This window comes from Oncorhynchus mykiss, chromosome 23 (genome assembly GCF_013265735.2).
Source record: "Oncorhynchus mykiss isolate Arlee chromosome 23, USDA_OmykA_1.1, whole genome shotgun sequence".
NCBI lineage: Eukaryota > Metazoa > Chordata > Actinopteri > Salmoniformes > Salmonidae > Oncorhynchus > Oncorhynchus mykiss.
The window spans coordinates 17,547,905-17,560,048 of record NC_048587.1 but is presented as its reverse complement, the minus strand read 5'-3'; the positions used below and the strand labels follow the sequence as shown (position 1 = coordinate 17,560,048).

Genomic DNA, 12,144 nt, shown 5'->3' with positions numbered 1-12,144 from the left:
GAGTGTTCAAGTGGCATTCACTAGCCAGCATTCTAGTTCAAGCCAAACTGAAAAGTTCAGTCTTGTGCAGCTGTGTCATGTGAGTCTATCATTTTACTTTTAGATATCTTTATTTTATTGCACGGTATTCTGCTGTAGCTACAGTTGCAGCCAAATATATTGGCACACTTTCACTTGGGGAAAAATCCCCCAAAAATTCTAAAATAATTTGAAATTGAAAAGTGTCTGTTCTCATCTTGTTATTCGATTGTCAACATTGCAGAACCAATTTTATTTTTGTTAACTTAAGACAAAGGGACACATTTTTGGCAACCTGGAGCTAGTACTCGGTTGCACAGCTTTTGGCCAAGATAACTGCCAGTAAATGCTTCTTGGAGTCACCAATGAGCTTGCTGGACATTTCTACTGATAATTTCTACTAATTCTTCAATGTTTGAGGGGTACCCTCCACCAACTGCTGTTTTCAGCTCTTGCCATTGGTTATGGATGTGATTAGGATCTGGACTCTTTGCTGGCCACTCCAACAGTCCAGCATCTCTTTTTGAACCATTCCTGGGTGCTTTTTGATGTGTGTTTGGGGTCGTTGGCTTGGTGCAAGACCCAAAACCATCAATGGAGACCCAGTTTCTGGACACTAGGTTGAACACAGGACCCCAAAACACATGATTTGCTGATTTCATGTCTTGCACACGTTAAAGGCACCCAGTACCAGAGGCAGCAAAGCAACGCTACAGCATTGTCGAACCTTCCCCATGTTTGATTGTAGGGAGGGTGTTTTTCTTAAATTGAAAGCTTAATTTAGTCGCCAGTAAATACAGCCCTGATCTCTATAGCCAAAGAACTTCAATTTAGTTGAATTGGTCCGTAGATCATTTCCCCCAGGATTTAGGCTGGTTTAGGTGGGTTTCATGCATCAATCAGGCTTTCTTGTGTCTCCTTCCACAGTGGGGTCTTCCTATGTTAACCAACAACCAAATTAAGCATTCAAAGAAATGTACACCCTCCCTATAATCAAACATGAGGGATGTTCGACAATGCTGTGGGTTGCTTTGCTGCCTCTGGTACTGTGAGCCTTGAATGTGTGACATCATGAAATCAGTCAATTATGAAGGTGTTTGAGTCTAATGTTCAACCTTGTGTCCAAAAGCTGTCTCTGTTGAAGGTTGTGGGTCCAGCAGGACAACTCCAAAGAAACATCAAAAGCACACTGGAATAGTTCAATAAAAAACAGTGGACTGTTCTGGATTGGAGAGGCCATAACCTATGGCAAGAGCTGAAAACAGCAGTTGGTGGAGGTTACCCCTCCAACATTGAAGAATTAGAGCAATTTGCTGCTGAAAATCTGCAAAATTGCCAGTAGAAAGGTTCAGCAAGCTCAAAGATGGCTAAAATAAGAGTTGGTCTGCTGTTATCTTGGCCAAAGGCTGTGCAACCAAGTACTAGCTCCGGGGTGCCAACATTTTGTCTATGCAGTTTGTCTTTATTTTCTAAATTAAAATAGTAAACTTAAGTTTACAAAAATATAATTGGTTCTGCAATGACGGAAATCGAACAAACAAGGTGTGGGGACCAAATGTTTTTTTTAAATTATGCCTCTAACGATTATTCTTAATTATTAATTAAGTGCAATTATCCTACAGAGATGAGACTACCATATTCTTAAATCTAATGCTGATAACTAGCCTCTTAAGTGCTGTAGATGTGCAGATGGCCCCTCTGTGTAAACGGATGGCTTTTTTAGTTGGCAGAATGACAGGGGCTGTCAAATTGATTTCATAGCTCCATGAGGCGTGTACTTATTGACCTATGCAGCTAAGAGAGACACAATTTAAAATTATGCCCTGGCTGCTCATCTCTGTAAACCTTTGGCTTCAACAGAAATGTGGCTAACACTGAAAACTACCAAGGAATCTGTGCAGTGCAAAATTCTTTATTATAAACATAGAACCTGTGTACAATTTATGTTTCAACTTCTACCTTGAAAGCCAGTGATTGTTGACATTGTGGATTGTTGTCAGAGTGCGTCTCAGCTTTTTCCAAGGTCTGCTCACTGCCCGTCTCGCTCAATGCCTCAAGGTTGTAGATAGCCTTTTTAAAAGTAATTACCAATGTTTTCCCCCATATGGCAGAGTTTGCCAGGGCAGCTGAGATTTTATGTTGGTTTTTTTTCATGACAATGCTTTATTCTCAGGAAATTACAGCCAGTCCAGCAAAATCTCTGTTTTGTTGCAAACATATCCACAATGGCCAAATGTAATGGGATGTTTCTGTTGTTGCAGGACTCCTTATCAGATGCAGACAGGATCAAGTAAGTGGTTATTTTATCTCCTCATGCTTACTTTGATAAATATATGTTGTGTTTTCTGTGAAATGCTTCAGCCACAGGATTGAAAATACCCAAATTTGACTTAGTTTAAACAAACAGAAAAAAGTCAACTTATGCATGTCTTGGCATGGTTCTTTGGCGATGGGTTTCTGTGTCTATTTGCCTGCCTCACTTTGGGCCCAGTGTTGACACCTTTACAGTGTACTGTATAACTCTGTCTTTACTGTGTGTGAAGCTGTAGCCCTGGGTGGCAAGACCTGATTGGCAGTGGGTAGACAGGCTGCTTATAGTGGACAGCCAGGTTGGCACCGAGCCATGGCCACAGCCAGCCTTTCACTGGAACCCCCCCAGCTGCTCCGGTCTAGACGCTTCCTGGGGAGAGGGAGCCGGGCAGGCCACACTCTGTGTTTTTACATGTAGTCCTCTTTAAAACAACTGGTCCCAGTCCTCTTTAAAGTGAACGCTGGGTTGGGCCTCTCCAGTGACGCAGGGGATGTAAGGCACTGTAGTAATGCCGCAGGGCTAGAGGCGTTACTACAGACCCAGGTTCATTCCCGGGCTGTGTCACAACTGGCCGTGGCCGGGAGTCCCATAGGACGCCGCACAATTGGCCCATCTTTGACCAGGTTAAGGGAGGGTTTGGCCGGGGGGTGCTATACTTGGCTCATTGTGCCCTAGCGACTCCTTGTGGCAGGCCAGGCGCCTATAGGCTGACCCTGGTTGCCAGTTGAATGGTGTTTCTTCTGACACATTGGTGCGGACTGGCTGCCGGGTTAAGCTGGCGGGTGTTAAGGGTAATTTTTTTTGGAGGACGCATGACTCCCCCCTTCGCCTCTCCTGAGCCCGTTGGGGAGTTCCCAGCGATGAGACAGGCGATGAAAAAGGTGGTAAAAATAAGCTAAATAACTATTCTTTGTATTCACACTGCCCTTGCCTTTATAAGAGGACTCAACTCTTTTGCCAGTTCACTTTATCTATTTTGTGGTCCGAGTCCTCTTTGCATTTACATTGCTATGTTTAGAGAGGAACCAAGATATTTTTCCAACATTCACTCAATGTACTGTGGGTTTTTACGAAGTGCAGGACAAGCAATTCCATCAGAATGTGTTATGGAACCGTTAAATATACCTACTTCAAGTGCATTCGGAAAGTGTTCAGACCCCTTGACTTTTTATTTTATGTTACAGCCTTATTCTAAAATGGATTAAATGTTGTTTTCCTCATCAATCTAAACACAATACCCCATAATGACAAAGCAAAAAAACAGGTCTTTAGAAATGTTTGCAAATGTATTAAAAATAAAAACCGACCCACAGTTAACTCTGCTACAGAGGATACGCTATCTAGAGTTACCAGCCTCAGAAATTGCAGCCCAAATAAATGCTTCACAGATTTCAAGTAACAGACGCATCTCAACATCAACTGTTCAGAGGAGACTGCGTGAATCAGGCCTTCATGGTTGAATTTCTGAAAAGAAACCACTACTAAAGGACACCAATAATAAGAGACTTGCATGGGCCAAGAAACACGAGCAACGGACATTAGACAGGTGGAAATCTGTCCTTTGGTCTGGTGAGTCCAAATTTGAAGTTTTTAGTTCCAACCGCTGTCTTTGTGAGACGCAGAGTAGGTGAATGGATGGTCTCTGCATGTGTGGTTCCCACCGTGAAGCATGGAGCAGGTGGTTTGGGAGTGCTTTGCTGGTGACACTGATTTATTTAGAATTCAAGACAAACTTAACCAACATGGCTACCACAGCTTTCTGCAGCGATAGTCCCACTAAACGCAAACCAGATGGGATTTAATTTGTTTTTCAACAGGACAATGACCCAAAACACACATCCAGGCTGTGTAAGGGCTATTTGACCAAGAATGAGAGTGATGTGGTGCTGCGTCAGATGACCTGGCCTCCACAATCACCCGACCTAAACCCAGTTGAGATGGTTGGAATTAGTTGGACCGCAGAGTGAAGGAAAAGCAGCCAACAAGTGCTCAACATACGTGGGAACTCCTTCAAGGCTGTTGGAAAAGCATTCCAGGTTAAGCTGGTTGAGAGAATGCCAAGAGTGTGCAAAGCTGTCATCAAGGCAATGGGTGGCAACTTTGAAGCATCTCAAATAGAACATATATTTTGATTTAACACTTTTTTGGGTACTACATGATTCCATATGTGTTATTTCATAGTTTTGATGTCTTCACTATTATTCTACAATGTAGAAAATAGTGAAAATAAAGAAAAACCCATAGGTAGGTGTGTCTAAACTTTAATGATTCTATGAACCTGTTTTTCCTTTGTCATTATGGGGCATTGTCTAGATTGATGAAATAAAAATGTAATCCATTTTAGAATAAGGCTGTAACGCAACAAAATACGGAAAAAGTCCAGGGGTCTGAATACTTTCCAAATGCACTGTACATTTTAATAGCAAATATTGCATTTAGTTAAAAGGTGAGACATAACATTTGTAATCAGAAAATACTATTAAAATAGTAAGTATTATTGGTAACAGAATAAATAGCATAAGAATAACCACTGATTAAATAATGCTGTAATTGAAAATTGTACACCCATTGTAAGGCCCCTTTTAAGAGCTAGAAATGATTTTGTACCCAATGTTGTGATTCTCACCAAATATGTTGGTTTCTTCTCACACTATTTAAACCCCACAATCGAATAAACAGTTTATGAAGCTCTTAGCCTATAGATCACATATACCAAACAAATAATCTGAACTAAAAACTCAAACATTTTTACTGTCTGTGCATCCTTGACGATCGCTAATCAATATCCAAAAACAGCAAGTTTTTTTTCGGCGTGTAATCATTGGCCAAACAGTGAACTAAAACAAGAGTTTCTATTGGACAAATTTAGGTAGGTTTCTCCCCGTTCTGTCTGCTTCCGTTTAAGAAATGCTTCGCAACAGAATTTGCATAATGAATACGACCCTACATATCATCTTCTCTCTTTTGTGGCACCAATGTGAAGGGTTATGGCAGGGGAAATGGTGTTGCAGTAATCTAGTGTGTATGCGGGAATAATGACAAGGGAACCTGCAGAGCTTTGTGTTCACATTGCCTAAAAAATAGGGAACCGGACCATGGAATTCAAGTGAAACGAACTCTCGAGATGGTCTCAGTTCGGTTTGCTTCGTGGGCTCTTTTGAACTCTCTTTGGAGTTCCTTTTTTGCTGCACCAAAAAATAAGCGAATCGCACTTAGTTCACAAAAATTGGCTGAAAGTGACCAAGTGTGAATACACCCTCAGACACCCAGCCTCTGCGTCAGTAGTACTGAGACGGAGGGGAAGGAGGGTTCATAGAGATGTGGGAGATCCCATCTGGTGCGATGATGACTAGGCCCTGCGGTGTGTTCGAATGGGCACTGCACAGGTGGGCGAATGGAAGAGGAGCAGGTTGCTGTTAGCACCAACATCTGTCAACCACACCGCCCTCCTCCCACCCCAGACTGGGCTCAGAGTGAATCTGTGTGATCAGTGCCATGTCCCTGCCGGACCTCCCTGAGAGCCTCGGCAGTCCTGGCTGTGAAAGCACACACCTGCTGCTGCCACAGCTAATGATGAGTCAAAGCTGAGACCGACCACTAGTTCTAGTTACAGATGGCACTCTCACCTCCATCAGTCCTCCTGTCCTCCTCCTCTCCACTTCCTCTCCCACAGGAATCCCTATACTCAGCTAATTACTACTAAATCTATCAAGTGTGTGTGTGTCACAGTGCCTGTGTTTTTGAAGTTTCATCTTATCCTCTCACAGTGAAGTCTAGCGCAGTCTCTATCTCTGTGGTACGCTACAAGTGAAGTGCCCTTTGGTGTCAGTGAACAAGCTGTGACGTGCGCGCTAGGGTAAATGTTGTCAGGCCACTATCCACATGTATGGGCATCAGACTGCAATGCATAATGAATTTCCGCTGACGTAGCGGCTGTTGGATCCTCCCTCCCCCTCTCTTCCCTGTGGTGGGAAATGCTGGTAAGCTGCTTTGTGGCACACAGGCAACATAATCGATTGGCCTAGATGCCCCTGTGCTCGTGTGGGATGTTGAATAATTCTGTGGGAGATGACCTGTGTCTGACTGAATACAACCGGACCTGACCTGAGTGCTGCTGTTAATGAGTACCGCCCAGTTGCCCACTCTTGCCCTGGAATTCCTCAAGGCACCAAGCCTCTACAGAGGCTAGAGCTTGTTCTGTCTCCCCAGTAGTAGAGTGGTTTTGTCATGGCTGAATCTTGGCTGTTGGTCTACTGCATATGCTGCAGAGGACTGTGAGGAGCAAATCTCCCAACATGTGTTTCTCAGATGAATGGGATTACCGACACGTCGATTGACGGGCAGATCTTCCTCCTCTCTCTCCCTCCTTCCACCACACCCCTCCGAATGGGGAACATGTCAGGAAAAAGTCCAGCTCGGCCAGGAATAGTTTCCCATTCTCCGCTGGAACCTCGCTGTGCATCAAGAGTTTTACACTTCCTCTGCCTCTCAACCAGCCATGCTCAACCATCTCAACCACGACTGCTCAACCATGCTTATTTTAATTAGAGGCTTTTTGTTTACCTCTCTTCCCATATGCCGGGTCTGATTTTCTGTTTGGTTGACTAGACGTAAGACACGTAACACTCATCCTTCCAGCCTTTATCTCGAGACGTGTACCTGTTGTATTCTGTCACTCAGTGTCAGGTTGTGACTACCATGGGATAAGGGGCCTATGAAAGACCGATAAGAAGCGACAGGGATGAGATGACTGACGATGTTGTTGCCGTGAAGCAGTCAGGGAAATAGACATCAGAGGCCTAGGGATGGCTGTCGTTCTGTTGGCCATCCTAAGAGTTGCTGTTGGGTGTTTCGATGTAGGCCTATGGCAAATGTAGTTTTTTTTTCTTTCAAATTTTGATAGCATTTCATTTTTTCTCCAGCTCACTATAATGAACATGCCTACCTCTCTGATCACAAGGACAAAGTTTAATGGTGGTAAAAAATATATAAAAAACTGACCTCTGAGAACGTCTTACAATCCCAGTCTTTCAAATTACTTTCTGAAAGCTTTTGAATCTCTGTTTTCTCTTATCGCAGTTATTTCCCCAATGTGCCACTCTCCTCCACCTATCCCAACCACTGTGGACTCAGGTGATAGGTTCTCTGAAATTGCAAGACCCTTTCATGCTGTGATATGCTTATTTTGCTTTGCTGTTGTAAATCATCCAGGTTATATCCGAAGTTCCTGATACCTTGCTTTTATATACACACTGTGCATTGGTTAGCAGGAGTTGACTTCTGTGTAAATCTTGTATTGTACCATATAATGCATCTACATTTTTCCTCAATGCTTACATTTACAGCAGAATAGCTTTTCTTTACCCAAGGCATAAGCTTAGCTTCTTATAAAGGTCAAATAGGAGGCGCTTATTTGTAACCTGTGCGGTGTGATATTAAAATGTTGCCATCATTGATGCTGACCCTGGAGCAATTGGGGTTACGTGCCTTGTAAATCGACAGATTCACCTAGTCGACTCTGGGATTCAAACTAGCAACCTTTCGGTTACTGGAATAACGCTCTTACCAATCAATTTAATTTACCACAGGTGTTCTCCAATCACTTTGTAGAAACATCTCAAGGGTGATCATTGGAAACAGGATGCACCTGAGCTCAATTTTGAGTCTCATAGCAAAGGGTCTGAATACTTATGTAAATTAGATTTTAAAAAAAAATATATTTTTAATTGTAATAATCAATCAAATGTATTTATGAAGTCTCAATTTCTAAAACCTATTTTTGCTTTGTCATTATGGGGTATTGTGTGTAGATTGAGGGGAAAAAATATTTAATCAATATTAGAATAAGGCTGTAACAAATTGTGGGGAAGTGATCTGAATACTTTCCATATGTGTTGTGTACATGCGTATCTCAAGTAAACATGTACAGGGTATTACCTAATAAAAAGAGAACTATCGCGCTCGCCCAGAAGCTTGGCTGTTGCGTAAAACCTGCAAATTCAGACAAATTTAAAAGGGTTTGCACTCAAAAAGATGTTGCATAAAGCTTATTCTATGTTTTTCATTTTCACTGCAACAGGGATAGCATACACAGACGTTTCGGCTTTACAGCCTTTACTGTGTAGGTACAATTTTCTTTTAATTCAAAATAGCATTTGTACAGAACAACAGATGAGCAGCAGGTCCTTCTAATCAAGGTTGCCATTCATCTGCCAAACAGGGATGTGGCTTTTCTGGTCTACCTGTATAGAAATTAGTCACAAAGAAATACAGAGTTATAGGGTATGGGAGTGGTCACGAAGGGCAACTCAGAAATCATTACTGCCCCCGGTGTTTGCTCACCTAATTACATCATATCAATTCATGAGCCAGCCCACCACAAAGTACAGTTGCAAAGAAAAAGCCATATATCAGACTGGCCTATAAAAAGGAAAAGATTAAGATGGGCAAAAGAACCGACACTGGACAGAGGAACTCTGCCTAGAAGGCCCGCATCCCGGGGTCGCCTCTTCACTGTTGACGTTGAGACTGTTTTTTTGCGGGTACTATTTAATGAAGCTGCCAGTTGAGGACTTGAGGCATCTGTTTCTCAAACTAGATGCACTAATGTACTTGTCCTCTTGCTCAGTTGTGCATCAGGGCCTCCCACTCCTCTTTCTATTCTGGTTAGAGCCAGTTTGCTCTGTTCTGTGAAGGGAATAGTACACAGCTTTGTACGAGATCTTCAGTTTCTTGGCAATTTCTCACATGGAATAGCCTTCATTTCTCAGAACAAGAATAGACTGTAGAGTTTCAGAAGAAAGCTCTTAGTTTCTAGCCATTTTGAGCCTGTAATCGAACCCACAAAGGCTGATGCTCCAGATACTCAACTTGTTTAAAGAAGGCCAGGTTTATTGCTTCTATAAACAGAACCATTTTTCAGCTGTGCTAAGATAATTGCAAGGGTTTTCTAATGAGCAATTAGCCTTTTAAAATGATAAACTTGGATTAGCTAACACAACGTGCCATTGGAACACAGGAGTGATGGTTGCTGATAATGGGCCTCTGTACGCCTACGTAGATATTCCATTAGAAATCAGCTGATTCTTGCTACAATAGTCATTTACAACATTAACAATGTCTACACTGTATTTCTGATTAATGTGATGTTATTTTAATGGACCAAAAAATTTGCTTTTCTTTCAAGGACATTTCTAAGTGACCCCAAACTTTTGAACGGTAATGTATCTTTGATAGATTTTTTTTTTCTTGACCATTTATCGGTGAATAAAGGTGGATTCTGGAAGGAAGAATTTAAATAGGAGTCTGTGTCAATTTTTATTGACAGTACACTTGATGCCATTACGGCTATCATTGAAAGTAAGTAAGTAGTTTACAGAAAACTTGATTCTGTTTTTGTTAAGAAACTGGTTTCTGTTTCAACTTGTGTTTTATCAAGCCGGGTATCTTCTCAAGCGAAAACGCTCAAGGAGAGGATGAATACTATCTGTAGGTTTTCTGTAAACTGAAGTACTTGTTACAAAAGGGACAATCTATATCTAAGTAATCTATAGTTAATGCTATTTTCCGTAGTGAAGGAAATTGTTTGATTGTAGTTAAGAAGTTCATTTAATTTCGGGAACCCGTTCAGATCATAAAGCAATCTTCTGTATATCGGGTCCAATATTTAACATGATCTTTGTAAGGATTATTTTCATGAATAAAATCCCATTCTAATTTTCCCAAGAATAGATTTGCGTAGTTGGGAGCTAATGGAGTTCCCGTTGCTGTTCCAAAAGTCTCTAGGTAGTGGTATTTATCAAATAGAAAATTGTTTTTAGTAAGCATTAGTTGTGCAAGCTCAATTATGTAATTTGTAGGCACATTGCTTAAGCGGTTGGAGAGGAAGAATTGGAGGGCCTCATCATTTGCAATATTGGTGTTATGGAAAACCGGGGGCCAGCAGGCCTCTACAAAGGAAGGAGCATGACCTTGGTCAGCTCCAGAGGGCTAGAAAGACCAAGGTGAGTCAGTGCCATGGAAGGCTCTAAAGGCACCAACTGGGGCTGGTGATCTATGGAAGACGCTGTAACTCAGCTGGTGCAAGCCCAAAGCCTCCTTGCCCTTCAGGAGGCCTTCACACAGCTTAGTCAAGCCATGGTTCGGCCGAATCGAATGGTGGAACCAGGCAAGATCCTCGCCAAGCTAACTGCTGAAGATGACGAGCTTATCTAGAGGTATTTGAGCGCACCACAGAGAAATAGCGATGTCCCTAGGAGGACTTGGCTGGCAAAGTGGCCCCTTTCTGGCTGGAGAAGCCCAGAAGGCCTGTAGGGACTTGGCGGATGTCGACAACTATGCTGCTCTGAAAACTGACATCTTGGCCCATTTATAGGCACAACCTACCAACCCGGGCACAACTGTTCCACTCCTGGGCCTATGATGGCAACGCCCCAGTAAGACCTCAAATACCTGAGCTGGTTAGATTAACTACAAGTTGGCTTACCACGGGGGACGGGCCATCAGCTATAGATTGACTGGTAATAGACAAATATATCCTCCCCACCGACGCAAAGCTCCATGCTGCCCAGAGCAACCCATGTCAGTTGATGCCCTGCTCACTCTTAATAGAAAATCACCAGGTTACTGTGGAGGTGTTTGCGAAGGCCAGAGCCCAGTAGGCCTGAAGTCAAGGCCCGAACCAACGCGTGGTAGAAAGGGAGACACCTATATGAACCCCACTTCAAGACGGCCTCCTATTACTGAACCCAGATCACCCCCGAGGTGGCAGCTGCTGCTAGTTAGCGGGAGCCAGAGAAGGTGTTACAACTGTGGCCAGAAGGGACGCCTGGCCTGGAGCTGCCCAGGAAACGAGTCCTTGCCGACGGCCTGCTGGGCCCATGAAGCAACTGCAGCCCCCCAGATCCAAAAGATGCGGGTCTCCCGCTGTCTTATTTTAGTGTGAGTTTCACCTCTGACTCCCCTGGGCTGCCACAGTATATAGCTATGAGACATCAAGAGCAACTGTTTGACTAATGGATGAATGTGTTAGTCCACATAACGAGACACTTTCTGTTTGGGAGCCAGTACCTGAAACGATAGGTCTTAATGGAGGGTCTGTGGTTGATTTGTGTCTAAACTGTAGGTTTTGTGACAAAGATATTTAAATTCCTGTTCTGTCAACCATTTATTTTGTAGTACTTTAACGAGCACTTTATTAATTGAAAATCTGTTTCTTGTAACATATTTTTAATCATCCAGCATACAATTTTTTCGATATGCATGTTGTTATTAGAATCACAATTCCACCTACCTTATCTGATCTCTGTATTGTTAAGTCAACAAGAGCGTTGTTTGTTTTTTTAAATTCCTGGAAAGGTATTGTTTACGTTGTAAATGTGGACTTTCACTTTGTTTATTTAGTTGGATGTCAATTACATTTTCTACCAGTCTGCAAAATGTACTAACTGATGGGTTATTTACAAAAGGACTGAAGGTACTGGGTAGTACAGACTGTGCCAAATACCAATTTTCTGCCTGTTACTCAAACCTGTGCCCTGAAAGAGCCCAGAAGAAAGCGTGAAATCCTGTGTATATTTATAGAGTAAAACATTGGTCGCCCCCCCACCAACCAGAACATACCACAAATCATTGATGTTCTCTTTTCTTGTGCCGTTCTGGTTGGCATGTGTGTCTGCATACGTAGGCTAAATGTGTGTGTATTCCTTCCTTCCCCTCTCTTAAGCAGTAGACTTAGTGAAGAGGACTACCCTCTGGCTCTGGGAGTGTCAGGATGGGACCTCACGTCAATTTTAAAGATTTAGTGTCCGCAAGCT

General features: G+C 42.7%; 1 protein-coding gene across 5 annotated transcripts in view; it reads left to right on the top strand.

Moving 5' to 3' along the window:
• LOC110502357 (tight junction-associated protein 1-like) overlaps window positions 1-12,144 on the top strand; it is a 136,229-nt gene that overhangs the window by 87,540 nt on the left and 36,545 nt on the right. For all 5 annotated transcript variants that reach the window (XM_021580316.2, XM_036959651.1, XM_036959650.1 and 2 more), the window contains one exon: window positions 2,280-2,308. In XM_021580316.2, coding sequence (XP_021435991.2) covers window positions 2,280-2,308 — 29 coding nt within the window. The remainder of the gene's footprint in view (window positions 1-2,279; window positions 2,309-12,144) is intronic.